General features: G+C 44.5%; 1 protein-coding gene across 1 annotated transcript in view; it reads right to left on the bottom strand.

The window, feature by feature from the left end:
- The window catches only part of GSDME (gasdermin E), a 143,762-nt gene that overhangs the window by 102,473 nt on the left and 21,105 nt on the right, over positions 1-20,184 (bottom strand). Inside the window, exon 2 of the mRNA XM_040352883.1 lies at positions 18,192-18,425. Coding sequence (XP_040208817.1) covers positions 18,192-18,408 — 217 coding nt within the window. The 5' untranslated portion in view covers positions 18,409-18,425. The remainder of the gene's footprint in view (positions 1-18,191; positions 18,426-20,184) is intronic.

Below are 20,184 nucleotides of genomic sequence, written 5' to 3' on the forward strand. Positions count from 1 at the left end.
GCTTGTTCACCTGCTGACACCAAGTCTACTCTGTAATGCTTGATGAAAGTGGCGTAGCTGGACCAAGTTGCGGCTTTGCATATTTGATCTGGCGTCGCTCCAGCCCTTTCAGCCTGAGAAGTAGCCACCGCCCGAGTAGAGTGTGCCTTAATTCCTGTAGGGACTTCCCTACCAGTCAAGGAGTAAGCCTGCCCAATAACTAGTCTGAGCCACCTAGCAATAGTGCGCCGAGACGCTTTCTGTCCCTTTCTGGTCCCAGAAAACAAAACGAACAAAGAGTCTGACTTCCTAAAAGCTCGAGTCAGCTCCAAGTACTGTAGGATACATCTCCTAACATCTAGTGTACTAAACTTAAATTCCCTTTCACCAGAGGGATTGGAACAAAATGAAGGTAACACAACCTCCTGGCTTCTATGGAACTTGGAAGCCACTTTCGGAAGGAAGGCCGGATCGGTTTTAAAAACAACTCGATCCGGAAAAATTACACAAAAAGGAGGACGAATGGACAGGGCTTCCAATTCACTGACCCTCCTGGCAGTAGTCACTGCAACTAAAAAGACTGTTTTAAATGTTAGATCCTTTAAAGAACACTTGTCTAAGGGTTCAAAGGGCAACCCTGTTAGCACCTGCAAAACTAGTGATAGATCCCACTTGGGGAAGGGAGGTCCCTGGGAAGGTTTCTGTCTGGACAAAGCCCTAAAGAACCTGATGACCCAAGGGTTGGATGCTAGAGGGCTTTCTAGAAACACACTGAGTGCTGAGACCTGGCCTTTAAGGGTACTCACTGACAAGCCTTTATCCGCTCCGCACTGGAGAAATTCCAGAACGGACTTGTGGCTTTGTGTTGGAAAGGAAAATTCCTGGCACCAAGTATTAAAACGAATCCAAACTTTTCTATAAATAGAACGTGTCTCCTTCTTCCTACTGTTAAGAAGGGTGGCAGTCAGTTTGTCCGAAAAACCTCTGGACCTCAGCAAGGACTCCTCAGTAACCACGCCGCAAGGTTCCACCTGTGTGTCTGAGGGCACAGAACTGGACCCTGCGAGAGGAGATCCTCTCGAAGAGGAAGAAAAAAAGAGGGGGCTCTGAGGTCAGTTGCTTGAGAACCGAAAACCAAGCCCTCTTGGGCCAGTGGGGTGCCACAAGGATAAGTGAGGTGTTCTCCAGCTGAAATTTTCTCAGGACCAGTGGTAGAAGAGCTGGGGGTGGGAAGGCGTAACAAATCTCGAATCGCCAGCTCTGGGATAGGGCATCTATCCCTCTTGCTCCCTCTCCCCTGCCCCGAGAGAAAAAACAAGGTGTTTTTGCGTTCTCCCTGGATGCGAAGAGATCTATCTCCGGAGACCCCCATCTCTTGACCAAAAGATGGAAGACCTCCTGATTGAGGGACCACTCGTCTTCCCTCAGTTGACTTCGACTGAGGAAATCCGCTGTACTGTTTTCTATCCCCCTTAGAAAAACTGCTGATAAGGACAGGGTGTTTGTTTCGGCCCAGCGAAAGATTCTTGTTGTTATGGCCGACAGGGCTACACACCTGGTGCCACCCTGTTTGTTTACATAGGCCACGGCCGATGCATTGTCTGACCTCACCTGGACGTGGTGTCCTCGAAGTCTCTCCTGAAAGAAGATGAGAGCTAAACCGATCGCCCTCAGCTCCTTCCAGTTGGAAGAATGTTTCAGCTCTGCCACTTCCCAAACACCCTGTGCTGGAAGTACCCCTAGGTGAGCTCCCCAACCTCTGCCGCTGGCGTCTGTGGTGACAACCAATGGAGACCGGATATGCCATAGACGACCCTGTGACAGATTGGTGATCTTTCTCCACCACCAGAGGGATCTCTTTACCTGACTTGGGACCTGTACCAGGACGTCTAGGTGTTCTGAGCTGTGGTCCCAGATTCTGAGTACAAAGGCCTGCAGGGCCCGAAAGTGAATCCCTGCCCACTGGACTGCCGGTAGAGTGGAAGTTAACAGTCCTAGTGTTGACATCAGGAATCTGATTGAAACCTGATGGCTGCCCTGGAGGGCAGATACCGACTTTTCTAACTTTAGAGCCTTCTCTAATGGAAGGAAGACCTTTAGCAGGGTGGAGTCCAGGGTGTACCCTAAATAAGGAATGCGTTGCGATGGTATTAGACTGGATTTTTCCAGGTTTAACAGCCAACCTAGGTCCATAAGGGTCTTTTTGGTTAGTTCCAGGTCCCTGGAAACTTGTTCCGGAGAGGCTGCAAACAGAAGCAGGTCGTCCAGGTACGCTATTATACCCACTCCCTGAAGACGCAGAAAAGCTATCGGTTCCGCCAGGACCTTTGTGAACACGCGGGGTGAGGAGGATAGACCGAAAGGCAAGGCCTGGAACTGTAGGTGCACCACCGAAGTTCCCAAGTCTATCGCTAGCCGTAGAAACTCCTGAGACCCCTCTGCAATGGGTACGTGCAGGTACGCGTCCCTGAGGTCCAGGGAGACCATAAAGCAATTCTGTGGTAGGAGGGCCCTTACCGTGAAAATTGACTCCATACGGAATCTTTTGTATGTTACTGACTTGTTCAGCGGTTTCAGGTTTAAGATTAACCTGTACTTGCCAGAGGGTTTCTTTACCACGAAAACGTGGGAGTAAAACCCTTTTTTCTCCTCTCCTTTTGGGACTCTGCAAACAACATTTTGGACCTCCAGATCCCTCAAGGCCCCCACTAGAGCTTCTGCTTTTTCCTTGGCTCTGGGAAGCTGAGTGACTAGGTACCTCTGTGGCGGAAGGAATGAGAACTCTAGGGAATACCCCCTTCTCACTATCGCCAATACGTACCTGTTTGGGGAAAAAGACTCCCATTGTGGGAGGAAGGCCCCCAACCTTCCCCCCACTCTGATCTGGGAGTCATTGTTTTTTGGGGGGTTGGTCAGGTGGGCGAAAAATCGCTCCTCTTCCCCTACCCCTAGGTGTCCAGATCCTTTTTTGAGTCTCTGGTTTTTGGACCCCTGTTTGTCTCTGGGGACGAAACCCTCTCCCTTTTTGTGGAGTTTTACGTTTAAACGGAAACGATTTTTTCTTATCCGCCGTGCGGTCTAAGACTGACTCCAGGTCAGGACCAAAAAGGAGATCTCCTGTAAAAGGAATCCCACATAACTTAGACTTGGACGCAATGTCTCCTGACCAAGTCTTGAGCCAGAGAGCTCTTCTGGCAGAATTAGCCAGGGCTGCTGACCTGGCTGACATGCGGACGGATTCTGCTGAGGCGTCCGCAATGTAGGCTACCCCTTTTAAAATTGTGGGGAAGGAAGCCAAAATAGTGTCCTTGTCCGTATCTGCCTCAATATGTTCTTGGATCTTTGAGAGCCAGTGTTCTAAATTACGGGCCACTACTGTAACTGCTAATTCTGGTTTTAAATTGCCAATTATGGACTCCCATGCTTTTTTCAACAATGAGTCCATTCTCTTATCCATAGCATCCGTCAAGTTACCCATATCCTCAAATGCTAAATCAGTCTTTTTAGAGACTTGTGAAAAGGCCGCATCTAATTTAGGGTTCTTATTCCAAACGGACGTGGAATCTTCCGCAAAGGGAAACCTTCTCTTAAGGGATTGAGAAAAGAAAGGCTTTCTTTCAGGGTCCTGCCACTCCTTCTTAACAGTATCAACCAGAAGTTCGTGCACTGGGAAAACCCTGCCCTTGTGTTCCCCTAGACCTTTGTACATCTGGTCATGGAGACTAAGAGGTTTAATATCCGTGTGAATGCCTAGGGTCGTGTAAATGGCCCCTAGTAGTTCCTCAACCTCATCAAGAGATAGCTTGTATCTGGAAGACTTCTTGGACTCACTGTCCTGGTCTTCTTCACCTGACTCTGCCTGCGAGTCGGAAGCAACATTCTCCATTAAGGAGTGCTGCCCCTGAGAAGGGCCTGCAAAATCAACTGCTTCCGCTGAAGGATCAGGAGAGGCAGGTGCAGGACCCTGAACATCAGGGTGGGCTGTAACCTGTGTGGGTACCAGGGGGGGTTGCACCCTTTCAAACAAGGTTTTGAAAGAGGAAAAGGTAGAGGCTAGTTCCTTAACTGAAGCAGCTAGACTATCCTCCTGTTCTGCATCCCTTTCCCTAACTAGAGAGTTTATGCAATCTCTGCATAAAACTTTTGCCCAAGAATCAGGAAGGGAATCCCTACAGGAAGCACATTTCTTCTTAGAACTATGTGTCCTTCCTGTTTTTTCTTGGCTCTTTTCTAGGCTCTTCTGAAAAATAGAAGACATAAGGACCCACATTTAAAAGAGCAGAGATATAAAAAAAGTTTTTTTTTTTTTTTTTTTTTTTTTAAAAACAACAACATGGTTACAACCCTCTGGGAAGCACTAGACAGACACTACTGCTAGGTGCCCTTGCTGTCTATCCCTCCTCTCCCCCAACCACCAAGGGAAAATAGAGGAAGGAAAAGAGACATAGTCTAAAGTTTTGGGAACCCTCCCCAGGAACCCTTACCTTGGACTGGCTGGAGGTAGCGTCCCTAGTCGGGTCCCGTTCCGGAGAGGTCACCGACATAGCGGGGTGGTTGCGCTGTGTCTAACTCGTCCCAACGAGTATCCGACATCTCCAGCAGGACGCGTGGGTCTCTTATCAGCGCCGCGACCCGGAACCGGAAGTCGTGGGTCATAGGGAATCATAGGGAATCCTTTCCGAGGCGCACCGGAAATGACGTCGGCCTGTAATCAGGGTGCCCGGAGCTGAATTCCCCCGCCGCGGTCCTGTGGACACGATAGGGACCCCCCCACAAACCGTCTGTCGCGCTCGACCTGGTTGGGGTGCGTTTCTTTTGGCGGTAAGTTCTTTCGCCCAATCTCCTTTAGGAAGCCCTTGCCTCCTCCATAGGAAAATAATGATGGCCACAGTCCCCTGACTGCCCTGCCTGGTTCCTTAGCAGTGTCTCCCCACCGGAGGAAACACTAAGAACTGAGGTCTAGCAGGGGGAGGAGAGATTTTAAAGGCTGGGCAGTGTTTCCTAAGGAAGAGGAGGAGCCTATCTCTCAAGTTGTGGCTGTCCTGAAAGACGGATAGGGAAATATATAGCGGAGGAGAAAGGGTACACTTTCATAAATAAAAAAAGTTGACCGTTGCCTATTAATAGTTCACCAAGCTAACTCCAGGGTCATCACCTTTATTTTTTTTTAATTGAAAGTTATTTGAGCAAGTTTAATACAATGAAATTTGAAAATTACATCGACATTGTTGAAAGCAGAGTGTCTCAGGCTTTTGTTAAAAGGGCAACTCCACTTTTGTGGGGGGGGGGGGGGGGAAGCAAATTACTTTTGTAAATGGCATCTGTGTATAGAATGCCCCCAGAATAATTAATTATGAGCAGTTAGTTAGCTTCCTTGCTATTAGAAGAACTAGGAGATACTAAAATATCTAGGGAGGTGGTACTCATCAAGTATTTCCAGCAATTCCCTGACCCTAGGGTCGAGGCTACTGTTCACCTGCAGTTAGGGTGCAATGGATCAAAAAAACTCACAGATCGGATCGATCTACGGATCGGATCATTTTTCGGATCAGCAAAAAAAAAAAAGACAAGACAAATCTTGTTACACCCACCAGAGTTTTAGATTTCACAGTTATTTTCAACACAAAACTGAGCTTATGTGCTTAAATACAGTATATGTAAATCTGACGGACTGTTAACCTGCTGACCTTACATGCTTGCTAATGTGAAAGAACAGCTCTGATTTTCAACTGTGAAATCTAAAACTCTGTTGGGTGTAACAAGATGTCCGCTTGCCCCTTCTCACTATCATTACTGTGCAGGAGTGTGGGGTGGAGCAAGATGGCGGCGAAACGTCACTTCCTGATGAGACAGCTGCTGCCGGGTGTACCAAGATGGTCACTGCTCCGGAGCTAGGCCGAAGTAGGGGCCTTTCCTATGGCCGAGGCTGCGGAGCGCTCCGTGGATTGCGTGGTGTGCCGATCCGAACAGGGTGACCCGTTCGGATCACGGATCTGTGACGATCCGTTGCACCACTACCTGCAGTACTATAAAGATGGTTTGTACAATTTTTGAAAAATAACATCAGTTTGGGACAGTTACATACCATATAAATGAGGGTTCTTGGGTTGAACCCACATTTGGGACACTCAGAATTTTCTCTATTGCCCCACCTAATTTTTCAGGGATCCATAATACAGTAAAACTTTGGACTGCGAGCATAATTTGTTCCAGAAACATGCTTGTAATCCAAAGCACTTGTATATCAAAGCAAATTTTCCCATAAGAAATAATGGAAACCTATTCATAAATCCTTCAGTTTATAGTCCATATAGAAAGAATATAGCAACGTGACCAGGTTGTGTAACCATAAAATGTCCATCGACAAATGGAAGCCTCCACAAGGGGATTAGAAGAAAAATCCAGCAGGTGCTACAGAGTATAAAAGAGAAGTGCAGCAATATGGTTACATTTAATGAAGGTACAACATTTAGCAACTGTTGCTTGTCTTGCAAATTGCTCTCAAACCAAGGTTTTACTGTACTCAGTAAAATAAACTGAGTTTTTAAAGTGATTTTAAAGGCTCCGTTACAGTATTTTCATAAAATAATTTAATATAAAACGCAGTAACTTGCAGTTGAAGATACAAGCAAACAGCGTAATTACACATGGGGACTTCTGGTCTCGGCCGCGTCCGGAAGCGACGACACCCGGCTCTTTCCCTGATGCGTTGCGTCACTGCTAATGTGACTTTTTTATAAAGGGTATAGAGTCGAGAACTGAAGTCCCCATGTGTATAACACTGTTTGCTTGTATCTTCAACTGTATGTTACTACGTTTTATATTAAATTATTTTATGAAAATACTCTACCATGGAGCCCTCCTCTTCTATTACATGTGAATAAGTCTTTAGAATTGATCTGCCAGTGTGGAAATATCAGGAGAGAGGAGAGAGGCTGGGGCAGACCGTTTTGCGCACACCGGATGGTGGAAACCTACTAGATGGTGGCACTTGATGAACTTTGCTGCACAACTGGATATGTTTAATTGATTTAATATTTTTGGATCACTTTTGCACTTTATACTGTATGGGACTACTTTTTTTGCAAATTTTTCTTGTTAATATCCGATTGCTTTTTTGCAAAATGTTATGCCAATATTTGCACATGTTTATTGGAAGAAATACTGATGGTACTGTGATTTACCCATTTCAGTGAAGTTTGTACGTTTTCATATTGTATGCACTTTAATTTATATGAATTACACACTTTGTGAGATTTATTAATTATTAGGACTTATTGTTTATTTAGTAAGAGCCATATTCCCTTCATTGTCATTTACTGTACTTTTAGTGTGAGAACACCTTTTATGGCAGCTAGTTTCTTATTTAATTATTTTTACCCTCTGGTTTGCACATTAGTATTCCCTACTTACTTACACGTTATACTTGCCTCCTCTGTGCAATTGGTTTTGCACAGAGCAGCCTGGATCCTCCTCTTCTCGGGTCCCCCTTTGCTGCTCCTAGCCCCTCCCTTCGACAAGTGCCCCTCAGCCAGCAGCTTGCTACAGGGGGCACCCAAGCTGAGTAAATGCTCTGTGCATCCACTCAGACATGGCGCCACTGCTCTGTCCTGGATGGCTGAGGGGATCGTAGACATCACTGGGAGAGAAGAGGCTCAGGTTGGTAATTAGGGTGGTGCTGCTACACACAGGTTTTTTATTCCAATGCATAGAATGCATTAAGATAAAAAACCTTCTGTCTTTACAACTCCTTTAACTGCTTGCCGACTAGCGCACAAGCGGCATTGTGGACATGCACCTGCCGCAAGCCCGACTGCGGGTCCTGCAGACTCGATCTCTGCGGGGATACCCGCAATCGTCTCACGGTAAGGAAGAACGGGGAGATGCTAATGTAAACAGGCATCTCCCCGCTCTGCCTAGTGACAATGACAGCAATCACCGCTTCCTGTAATCAGAAGCAGGGATCACTGTCTTGTCACATGTAGCCCATCCCCCGTACAGTAAGAATCACTCACTAGGGCACACTTAACCCCTACAGCGCCACCTAGTGGTTAACCCCTTCACTGGGGGTGTCATTTTCACAGTAATCAGTGCATTTTTATAGCACTGTTTGCTGTAAAAATGACATTGGTCACAAAAATGTGTCAAGTGTCCGCCATAATGTCGCAGTCACGATAAAAATCATTGATCGCTGCCATTACTAGTAAAAAACATAATAATACCATAAAACTATCCCCTATTTTGTAGAATTTTGCGCAAACCAATCAATAAACGCGTATTGCAATTTTTTTTACCAAAAATATGTAGAAGAATACGTATCGGCCTAAACTGAGGGGAAAAAAAATTATATTTTTTATATGTTTTGTGAGATATTTATTATAGCAAAAAGTAAAAAATATTGCATTTTTTTCAAAATTGTCGCTTTCTTTTTTTATTTATAGCGCAAAAAATAAAAACCCGCAGGAGGTGATCAAAAAGTGGCCCGGTCTTTGACCAGCAAAATGGTCGGGGCTGAAGTGGTTAAAGAAGTATATACCGTATTTTTCGCCGTATAAGACACACCCAATTTTAAAGGAGGAAAATCTAAAAAAAAAAAAGATTCTGAACCAAATACTGTAGTAAAATATTTGCCCCCCACTCGTCATCACCATCACATCACCCCCACATTAGTAATACACAGTAACAGTGCCCCCACATAATAATAGCCAGGAACAGTGCCCCCACATAATAATAGCCAGGAACAGTGCCCCCACATAATAATAGCCAGTAACAGTGCCCCCACATAATAATAGCCAGGAACAGTGCCCCCACATAATAGCCAGGAACAGTGCCCCCACATAATAATAGCCAGGAACAGTGCCCCCACATAATAATAGCCAGTAACATTGCCCCGACATAATAATAGCCAGGAACAGTGCCCCCACATAATAATAGCCAGTAACAGTGCCCCCACATAATAATAGCCAGTAACAGTGCCCCCACATAATAATAGCCAGGAACAGTGCCCCCACATAATAATAGCCAGGAACAGTGCCCCCACATAATAATAGCCAGGAACAGTGCCCCCACATAATAATAGCCAGTAACATTGCCCCCACATAATAATAGCCAGGAACAGTGCCCCGACATAATAATAGCCAGGAACAGTGCCCCCACATAATAATAGCCAGTAACAGTGCCCCCACATAATAATAGCCAGTAACAGTGCCCCCACATAATAATAGCCAGTAACAGTGCCCCCACATAATAATAGCCAGTAACAGTGCCCCCACATAATAATAGCCAGTAACAGTGCCCCCACATAATAATAGCCAGTAACAGTGCCCCCACATAATAATAGCCAGTAACAGTGCCCCCACATAATAATAGCCAGTAACAGTGCCCCCACATAATAATAGCCAGTAACAGTGCCCCCACATAATAATAGCCAGTAACAGTGCCCCCACATAATAGCCAGTAACAGTGCCCCCACATAATAATAGCCAGTAACATTGCCCCCACATAATAATAGCCAGTAACATTGCCCCCACATAATAATAGCCAGTAACATTGCCCCGACATAATAATAGCCAGTAACAGTGCCCCCACATAATAGCCAGTAACATTGCCCCCACATAATAGCCAGTAACATTGCCCCCACATAATAGCCAGTAACATTGCCCCCACATAATAGCCAGTAACATTGCCCCCACATAATAGCCAGTAACATTGCCCCCACATAATAGCCAGTAACATTGCCCCCACATAATAGCCAGTAACATTGCCCCCACATAATAGCCAGTAACATTGCCCCCACATAATAGCCAGTAACATTGCCCCCAACTCACTGTTGCAGATCGCTCTGGTAGGAATAGAAGATCCCACACGAGCCCTCTGCTCTGCTCAGCGCGCACCGCCGCCGGGTGTACCAAGATGGCCGACCGCTCCAGGGCTAGGCCAAAGCCGAGGCCTTTCCTAAGACCGTGGCGGTGGTGCGCTCCGCGGATCGGTCGGATCGGTGAGAAAAAAAAAAAGGTATATTCGTCGTATAAGACGCACCAACTTCCCCCCCCCCCCCGTTTTGGGGAAGAAAAAGTGCGTCTTATGAGGCGAAAAATACGGTAAGTACGTTTTTAGGCTGGGGAAAGGAAGAGATGGGAGAAGAGGGGCAAGGCAGCATCTGGGATTTGTGCACCCAATGCATGACACAGCTGGAGGTACTGATGACATTTCTGGTTAGGAACTTAATTATTTCAGCGTGCCAATGTTCAAGTGGTATAAATGCACAACACCCACAGAAAGCCAACAGTCAAGCCTTCCAGTTTAGGTAGATCAACATAATTACTGCAAATAGGGGTGTAGAATTTCAAGCCCCCCATGGTACATAGACATCTCAAGGTCATCCATGCTTTAAAGGGGTTGTAAAGGTTTGTTTTTTATTTTCTAAAATAGGTTCCTTTAAGCTAGTGCATTGTTGGTTCACTTACCCTTTCCTTCAATTTTCCTGCTAAATGATTTTTTTCTTTGTTTTCTTTGTCTGAATTTCTCACTTCCTGTTCTTCCTCAGTAAAGTGTTCAGTAAGCTGTTCTAAGTGACTTTCCACCACTCGGATGATGGTGGAAAGCTTACTGAGGAGAAACAGGAAGTGAGAAATTCAGACAAAGAAAAAAACATTTAGAAGGGAAATGGAAGAAAAAGGTAAAGTAAACCATCAATGCACTAGCTTAAAGGAACCAATTTAGAAAATAAAAAAGACAAACCTTTACAACTCCTTTAATTATGAGGACAGTGGAATAATATGGTTTACTAGAAAACATTCCAGCCTCCAAATGTACCATGAAAGGAGTATTATTGGTCCCAAAAGTTTGGGTCATCCTGAAGCTCCACCCCCTAGCTGGGCAAATGCTGTAGCTATGCTGCCAGGACAAAAAGTTTAGCATCAAGAATCATGAAACCACCGAATACCAGAACAGGAAGGCTAGGCGCTTGCACCATTTCTGAGTAACCATATGGGAAAATTGTGCAAAGCGTAAAGTAATTTACTTGGGGGGGGGGGGGGGGACATAAGATCTTAAGGAAGCTAACTTTGTCCATGAATATTTTAAATACTAACTCGTTACAAAAAATTGGTCTATCGAGGCCGATTGAGGACCATTCAACAGAACCTGGTATAATGAGTGGCTTCTGTTGGAACAGAGGGGTACCGGCTAAATTTTGGTACGTATATACTCATCTTTGGAATTCAGAGCGCATTCCCATAGGGGACAGGTTAAGCCACCATGCCTGGAGCCTTATTACTAGGCAATATCTGCAATTGCTGCAGTTAATACTCTAAATTTCAAGGGTGCATCCAAAAAGTCCTGGTTGACGTTATCCAAGATAGAGTGTTCAGGTCAAAATCCCCCTTAGAGGTGTAGGGATCCTTGTCCAACTGCCAGTAGGCCTGTAAGATTTCTGAGTGGACATGGGTAGCTGTAACTTGTATAGGAGTTATAACACTGGTATAAAAATAATCTTATTGGGACTTTGCAATCTGGGCCAAGCAATGGCTCGTACTCTCCCCCCTCTTCAAAATATCACTGCCATTTTCAGCTTTTGTAAAAGAAAGGGATAAATAATTAATGGATATACCAAAGTTAATATAGGGCAGGAGAGAACAAAAAGAAAAGAAATACTGACAATCAAAAAAGGCTGCTAAAGTCAGAAAGAATTTATCTCCCTTGTCCCAAAACTTGCTGGTCACATATTTAGTTTGTAAGGTTGAATGAAGGCCACACCAGACATTCAAGCTAGACCTTACCTACATCTTCCAAGCAACCCTGGCATAACGTCCACAAAGGCTGCCACCCCTCTAGTCAAATAGGCTTGCAATTGTTTCAGAGCGGAAAAGCATACTTCCTACATGCCAATCTAATCACCCTGTTAACCCAAGAGTGGATAACTCAAGGGCCTGATGGCTACTAAATGAAAAGATTGTACACTTTTCTCTTTGACCAAGTACACCGTTAGTAACTCGACCATGTGTAAGAAAACTGAAGTCTTTCTGCTGTGCGCTCTCGTGTGAAAACTTGGGGAGGGACTCTTCACAGTTTTTCTGGAAACTGAATACCACTTTAAAAAAAAAATTAACTTTGGAGATAGATGTGGTATCCAGATCTCTGGTAAAAAAAAAAAACAGAGAAAAAAAAAAGGAAAGTGTTGCAATCTTCAACATTCTTCTGTTTAAATTAGTTGCCGTCAGGAGAACTAGTTTTACCATGAGGTACTTCAATGGAAATTAAACCAATTGGAGCAATGGGTGCTCTCAGATCCAAGCCCAAGTCCCACAGAGGGAACAAAGATTTCCCCCAAGGTCATATGTAGATTGTCATCTGGAAGAAGCATCTGGTCACTGGCTTTTGCAGCCTGTGAAAAGATAAAGTAGAGATCTGTTCTTTAAATTGAGCTGTATGCCAGACCAACCTCTAGCTCTGACTGTAAAATGTCAAGGATGTTGGCTAGAGAAGGGAACACAGGAGAGAAAGCTTTTGCTGAGCAGACAAAGCAAACTTCTTTCATATCCTCTCCTATGTAGCGTTCATGGATGATCTTCTGGTCAGCAAATTCTGAACAACCTCAGATGAGAATCCCTGCACCTCTAGTGTAGCCTATTCGATAGCCAGGCTATTAAAAGTAGTCTCATTGGATTGGGGTGCCGTTACTGACCAAATAAAAGATTTAAATTCGACCAGAGGAAAAGATCAAACAGAAAATTCCATGGCACTGTGAACCTATCTTGTATGACAGAGTCTTTGCATTGGTAACCTGTTGCAAATATTAGAAGATGCATGTTCAGTGAAGTCTCCCTGAAAACTACTGCTGGAACGCCCCATAGAGCCAATATTGGTATGAGGCACTTGTTGAAAAAATATTCTGCCTAATCGAACCAATAATTGCATTTGCTTCCCTGGCAAGAAGACCAGCCTTAACTGACTGCAAGTGGTTCTCTGCCCAACGAAAAGTTTCTTTGCAAGATGTAACAAGAAAATACTTTAGGTGTCCCCTTGTCAGGAAAGGTAGGCTAATACTTAACCACTTGCTTACTGGGCACATATACCCCCCTTCTGCCCAGGTGAAATTTCAGCTTTCGGCACTGCATCGCTTTAACTAACAATTGCGCGGTCGTGCGACGTGGCTCCCAAACAAAATTGACGTCCTTTTTCCCCCACAAGTAGAGCTTTCTTTTGGTGGTATTTGATCGCCTGTGCGGTTTTTATTTTTTGCGCTATAAACAAAAAAGTGAGACAATTTTGAAAAAAATACAATATTTTTTACTTCTTGCTATAATAAATATCCCAATTTAAAAAAAAAAAACATTTTTTTTTCTCAGTTTAGGCCGATACGTATTCTTCTACATATTTTTGGTAAAAAAAAAAAAAAAACCAAAAAAAAAAAATCGCAATAAGCGACTGGTTTGCGCAAAAGTTATAGCGCTTACAAAATAGGGGACAGAATTATTTTTTTTTAATTATTTTTTTTTACTAGAAATGGCGGCGATCTGCGATTTTTAATGGGACTGCGACGTTATGGCGGACACATCGGACACATTTTTGGCGCCATTCACATTTATACTGCGATCAGTGCTATAAATATGCACTAATTACAGTATAAATGTGACTGGCATTGAAGGGGTTAACACTAGGGGGTGAGGAAGGGGTTAAATGTATCCCTGCTTAGTGTTCTAACTGTAGGTGGAGGGGGGTGACTGGGGGGGTGACCGATCTGTGTCTCTATGTACAAGAGACACAGATCGGTCTCCTCTCCAGAGACAGCACCGCTGTCTCTGTGTAAAACGGCAATGAGAGATGATCTCATATGTTTACATATGAGATCATCTCTCATTGGCCGCACAGATCGCATCGCAAACGGCCACTCTGATTGGCCGTTCGCGGCGATCTGTAATTGGCTGTGTCCGAGGGACACGGCCAACACAGATTTTCCCCGCAGCGCGCTCTGGAGCGCGCGCGGGGACCGCCCTAAGGGGCGGACGTCAATTGACGGCAGTTTGGAGATTGGGATCCGCACTGTAGCCGTCAATTGACGGCAGGCGGATCCCAAGTGGTTAATGTCTTGTCAACCTTACTCAGGCCTCCTTGAAGATCCTGAAAGGCTTGCAATGCTAGAAAAGGGCTTCCTTCCATTCAAGGGCCCCAGAGACTGGCATTAGAATCATCCTATCTCCTGGGCTAAGAGGCATGCCTCCGAAAGAAAAACAGTGGCGATGTCCAAAATTCCAGTTCTTGTTGAATTTGTATAGGCACAACGATTTAATGATCCATAGACAGCCCAGCACATCTCTGCAAACTAATCTCTGACTTTACAGCGATTTCGGGTCGTAAGGTAAACTACACCGAAACCAACACCTCCATGAAACCAGACTTTGTAACATCATTACAAAGCTCCTTTGATTTCAAATGGAGCAACTCCTCCATAGAATACATGGGGATCCTTAAAGCAAAAATTGAACATCTATACATCACTAACTTCGTTCCCACATACTGCAAGCTCGAGTCTTACATGGAAAATTGGGCCAAATAGGAACTTTGTTGGCTAGGTAGAATACATGCCATAAAGATGACACTCCTTTCCAGACGGCTATATTTCTTCAGAGCCTTACCAATCAATATAAGAAAAGACCAACGGAAATTCTTACAACAAAAAGTAAACACATTTATTTGGGGGGGGGGGGGGGTAATGATCAGGTCACAGATTGCCACAAACCACCCTCAATACAGACTCAGGACGAGGGGGGGGGTTGGAACGACTAGGACTACCTCGACTGCTTTGGTACTATCAAGCAGCCAGACTCTCGCAACTCTCAAAACGTGCTCTCCAAAACCGAAAAGTAGGACTGGATTCAAATAGAGAGACAGGCGTCCCCCTCAAACCCTTGACTACCTCTCAGGCCTTGTACACACGACTGAACATGTCTGCTGAAACTGGTCCGTCGGACCAGTTACCGCGGACATGTTCGGTTGTGTGTAGGGCCGACCGGACAGTTTCCTGGCCTAGCGGACAGGTTTCCAGCGGACAAAAGTTTCTTAGCATGCTAAGAAACTTGTCCGTCGGACATGTCCGCTGGCCCGAAATCCCACGCATGCGTCGAATCACTTCGAAGCATGCGTGGAAGCATTGAACTTCCTGGTGCACGCACGTTGCGGCGTTATCGTCGCCGCCACGTCACCACGTATTCTGTCCGTGGGGAATTTGGTCTGATGGTGTGTACACACATCAGACCAAATGATCCCAGCGGACATGTCCGATGAAAACGGTCCGCGGACCGTTTTCATCGGACATGTTGGGTGGTGTGTATGAGGCCTTAGGGGTTCCATCCAGGGAACTACCCCCATTTCTTTCACCCATCCTCTCCCAATCTCTCTCTCTCTGGGAAAAGCTGAGAATGAACCCCTCCTCGATTTCCGAATGCCAACCTCTTTCCCACATCTTTAATAACCCCAACTTCATACCAGGCCAAAACATTAAAGCTTTTAAATGGTGGTAGGACAAGGGGTTGTACCGGATCGGCACTTTACCTCATCAGGACCAATAACCATGACATTTTGTAGGCCCCCCCCCCCCCCCCCCCAAGTTCACTCCATATGAAACTTGGTGTGGACAGTCCATGGAACAGAGGGGTGGAATCTCCATGGTCTACCAGTTACTAGCCCAAATACCCTACAAAGCCCCATACATGACATCTTGGGAAAATGATCTCCAAATAAGCTGGAACTTGGAAAAATGGCAGACCTCCTTTTCTAGATCCTTTAAGGGGATTCAGAATATTTCCCTGATCAAATCTAATTTAAAGCGGAGTAATTTTTTTTGGGGGGGGGGGGGGAGTGGGAATTCCTGTCCCACTTCTTCCTTTCGCCCAGGGACCGCTTAGGCGACTCGTCATATCGCCTTTTGGCGGCCCCTCCCTGTAGGCGATCGCCTGGTACAGGTGACATGTCCCAGGCGATCGCCTGTCCACTCAGGGAGCGCCACGGCCGCTCGTGCAGTGAGTGCCCGGCCATGAAGCTGAAAGCTGTCACAGCCGGGTGCCCCAGTTAGAATGGAGGCGCCGGGGGAGAGGATTGACGCTCTGGGCGGCCGCGTTGCTGGACAGTGGAACAGGTACGTTTTTGTAGCTGCTGACTTAACATAAAAAAGGCTGCAATTCCCCTTTAAAAGTGAGGACCAGATGGTACCTCACTCCGGCCAAGTTAGAAACTTGTATCCTACAGCTAACCCTCAATGCTTCAGAGGTTGCCAACTAACAGGCACTATGGCCCACACATGGTGGCAATGGCCCAGAATAAAGTCATACTGGAGCAGGATGTTTGCCTTGATCCAAAGGGTCATAAAACCACCAGATTCCAAAAACCCTGGCAATTGCTCTTCTGAACGCCAATCTTCCTAAGACGTCCAAGTCCACACGCAAACTGATACACTTCATGTTGCTGGGTGCAAAGCCGACAATAGCTAAAGCATGGAAACAACCCAAGGTCTCCCTTTTGGCCACCAAGCGCAAAATCTTGTGGATTATGTCCCAGGAAAAAAACTCACAAGCATCCTCTTAGACAAAACCAATGAATTTGAAGACACTTGGGAACCCTGGGCCAAATATATGGGCATACCTGGGATATAAGCCTAATGAACTTGTTCCACCACTCCTGTCCTGTTGCTTGACTTCTTTCTCTCCTTTTCTACTTCTCTCTCTCCACTTTTCCTGCCTTTCTCTACCACTTCCCTCTTACATCATACACTCAACACCTTCTCTTCATACCAAGGGTACCTGCGGTTTAACCGCCTCAGAGGACTATACAGCAGGTCCCCACCTAAAGGAACAAGAGACCTCTACTCCGACGCTTCCTTCTCTGTAGCCTTGGTTGTCGGGAACCCCCAGCTAGTTTCTCCCATGGAGGGGATTCCCTGGGCACAGCATGATCCCCCAAAAGGGGTGCCCCGGAGTATTCTCCTGATCCCCCTCAGTCGGTCTCCCAAATAAATGGAGGCTCATATTTGTTGGACTACTCAGTCTGTCTATCCCATGTCCTGTACACCCTCTTAATGTATTTCGCTCATTTCAGATACTGTCACACAGGAATAAGTGTATAAAATAAAAACCTTTTGAAAGAAAAAAAAAAGTGGTGCAACTGAATTTTTGCGCAAATGTTTATCAAACAATATATTCGCTAAAAATTCTCTAAAATTATTAGCAGCACAAACAGCAAATTTTACCAAATTACTGCTACATTCATACTAAAAGCTCTACATGTATGGAGTTAATAACAAATATAATATACATTTTAAATTGCGCCTTTTTGAAAAAATAGTGAAAAAAATCAGGACGTAATCAAACATTTCTTAAAAAATCTGGAGCTCTTCCTTCTTTACTTTTTTCACTCAAATTTTTTAACACCCCCCCCCCCCCCCCCCCATGGCCATAATAAAAAAAAAAAGTGCTACTGATTCGTACTCCATATCCTGCAGAGAACGCATTAAAGTAAAACACCTTAAAGTGTTACTAAACCCACAATAGCAAAATCTGTCTGTATATGCAAAATAGCATGCTTGTTATTGTGGAACTTAATGAGTTAATCCTCTGCATTGTGTAAAGGCTCTTTGACACTATATGAACAAATCCTTCCATCCTGCACTGTCTATCTTTGCAAGGCCATATAAATACAAGTGAGGGTAGCAGTCCTGCACATGCTCAGTTTAGTCTCTATTGCTGGAGAGAACATTTCCTGGTTCAGTCACATGATATTGACATCATACATATGGGCGTGTATACAGGCTGTAGTGGAAATCGCCTCCTACCTGAAAACTCAGCACTGGACAAACTGTGCAGTTTATCATGTGACCGTCGTATACAGATCAGCAAAAAAAGGTATATGGTGGCAGTATTTTAAATGTAAAACTGTGCGTAGGGGGGTTTCCAGAGGAACCATTTTCATATTACTGGGTTTAGTAACACTTCAAGCTGGATCTGCATTAAAATGTATCAGAAATGTATGTACGCAAACTTGTAAAGTTACTGGAAGGTCTGCTTTATGAGAGTTCAAGCTCAAAGCCCTAAAGAAATATGAAATGTCAGCTGTGCATATTTACCAACATAACAATACAAAGGTCATAGTAGCACTTTAGATCAGACACCGGGTACACATAACATGCAATGTCAGGAGACATCTCCTTGAATAACCCTTACCTGGTTTCACTGGCTTCTCATCAGTCAGTACGTCACCAAGAAAACAGGCACATGATGAAAAAAGATACTTTGGTTTTTGCCACCACCAGAATCGCTTCTTCTTTGCCACCACGCTGAGAAGCTGGGCCTTATCACAGTCATTTAAACTGGAGATGGGTATCAACTCACCCCCTGCATCAATTTCACTCAGGAAATTTTTTGTGGCTTTGGAAAACATCTTAAATGATCAAACACCTATAACAATAAATGAATATGTAATCAGTTCACACAAGAATTGTCTATTGAAAAAAAAATATTTCTGGTACACATTGGTAGTTTGGGCTGAATGGGAAAAAAAAAAAACAGCTATTGGCTGCCAGCGCCAATTAGCAGTTGGTTTTCCAACATGTCCGTTTGACAGAAGCCGGATAGGCTGCTGTACGCACTGGCCAAAAGTAGGCTGTTTTTTTTTTTTTGAACCAGCCGATAATTGGCCATTGTTTACCAGCCTTTATTGTGCATTTTTTTTATTAGGATATGCTGTCTGCCCCCGAGTTGATCATAGCAGGGGATACAGCAAAGGAAAGTTCCCATTGTTTTAGTCTCAGAGAGAGTCTCTCTCTCTTATATATATATATATATATATATATATATATATATATATATATATATATATATATATATATATATATCTCAAAAGCCATCAGCTACTGACCTTTTATATAAACACTTACCTGTCCAGGGCGCTCGCGATATCGGCAGGTAAAGCTGATCAGTCGCACGGCTCTCGGATGTTGCCGCCGCCATCCTTGTTGAGGGAATCAGGAAGAGATTCACTTTTGGTTCCCTACTGCGCATGCGCGAGTCGTGCTGCGCATCCCCACTGGTCCCTGTTGTCTTCTGGGACTTGTGTGTCTCCCAGAAGACAGCGGGGGAAGACAGTGTAGGCGCAGGAAGTGGCATAGGTCACCGCGATCACCACGGTGATCTATGCCAGGAAGTGGGAGCAAATACCTGTATTACACTGCTCCCTCCTCCCCCTAAAGGTTCCAAATGTGACACCGGAGGGGGGGGGGGGGGATTCCAAAAAGTGGACGTTCCATTTTAACACTGGGAGGTTTAAACCAAACTCCAATGATTACCATTGTAGTACGCACACCCATGTACAGTTACACTCATACTTCAGATGCATCACACTCTCCATCAACTTGCTCCAAGCTGGGCCAATGTAACTGCAAAAATAGTCCATACCTAAACTTTAGCTTTAATTTTTTTATTTTATTTTTTTTAACAAATATACCACTAGATTACATTTTCTATATCTGCCTAGAGCTGGACTTTAACCACTTGCCTTATAGAAGATTTACATCTCTTCATGACGTAGGGCATTTTTGCGATACGGCACACCGTTACTTTAACTGAAAATTGCACGGTTGTGCAATGCTGCACCCAAATATTTTTTGTCCTTTTCCCACAAATAGAGCTTTCTTTTGGTGGCATTTGATTACCACTGCAGTTTATTTTTTGTGCTATAAAAAACAAACACAATATCTGCTATAAAAAAAAAAACAAGTAAAAAACAAAACCTAATTTCTTTATCGATTTAGACCAATGTGTATTTCATGAATAAAAGACAATAAGTGACGCTAGCTTATTCTAAATTTTTGTAAAAAAAATACAAATAAGCGTATATTGGTTTGCACAAAACTTATAGCGTATACAAACGATGGGATTTTTTTAAAGTGGGATTGCGATATTGCGGCAGACAAAATCGGACACCTGACACTTTTTTGGGGTCTAGTGACACTAATACAGTGATCAGTGCAAAACAATATGCACTGTACTAATGACTTTAATGACTAATGATGGGGGGGGGGGGGGGAGATAAAGTTTTTTGTTTATGTTATTCAGAACATCTAGAAGTGTTAAAACACACCCAACCAGTATCCTGAAAAACTTACATTTTCTTTGGAATTCTTCTAGAAGTGAACCTCCTAGTATGCGAGTGTGCCTA

The sequence above is a fragment of the Rana temporaria genome, chromosome 5 (genome assembly GCF_905171775.1).
Source record: "Rana temporaria chromosome 5, aRanTem1.1, whole genome shotgun sequence".
NCBI classification, from domain to species: Eukaryota; Metazoa; Chordata; class Amphibia; order Anura; family Ranidae; genus Rana; species Rana temporaria.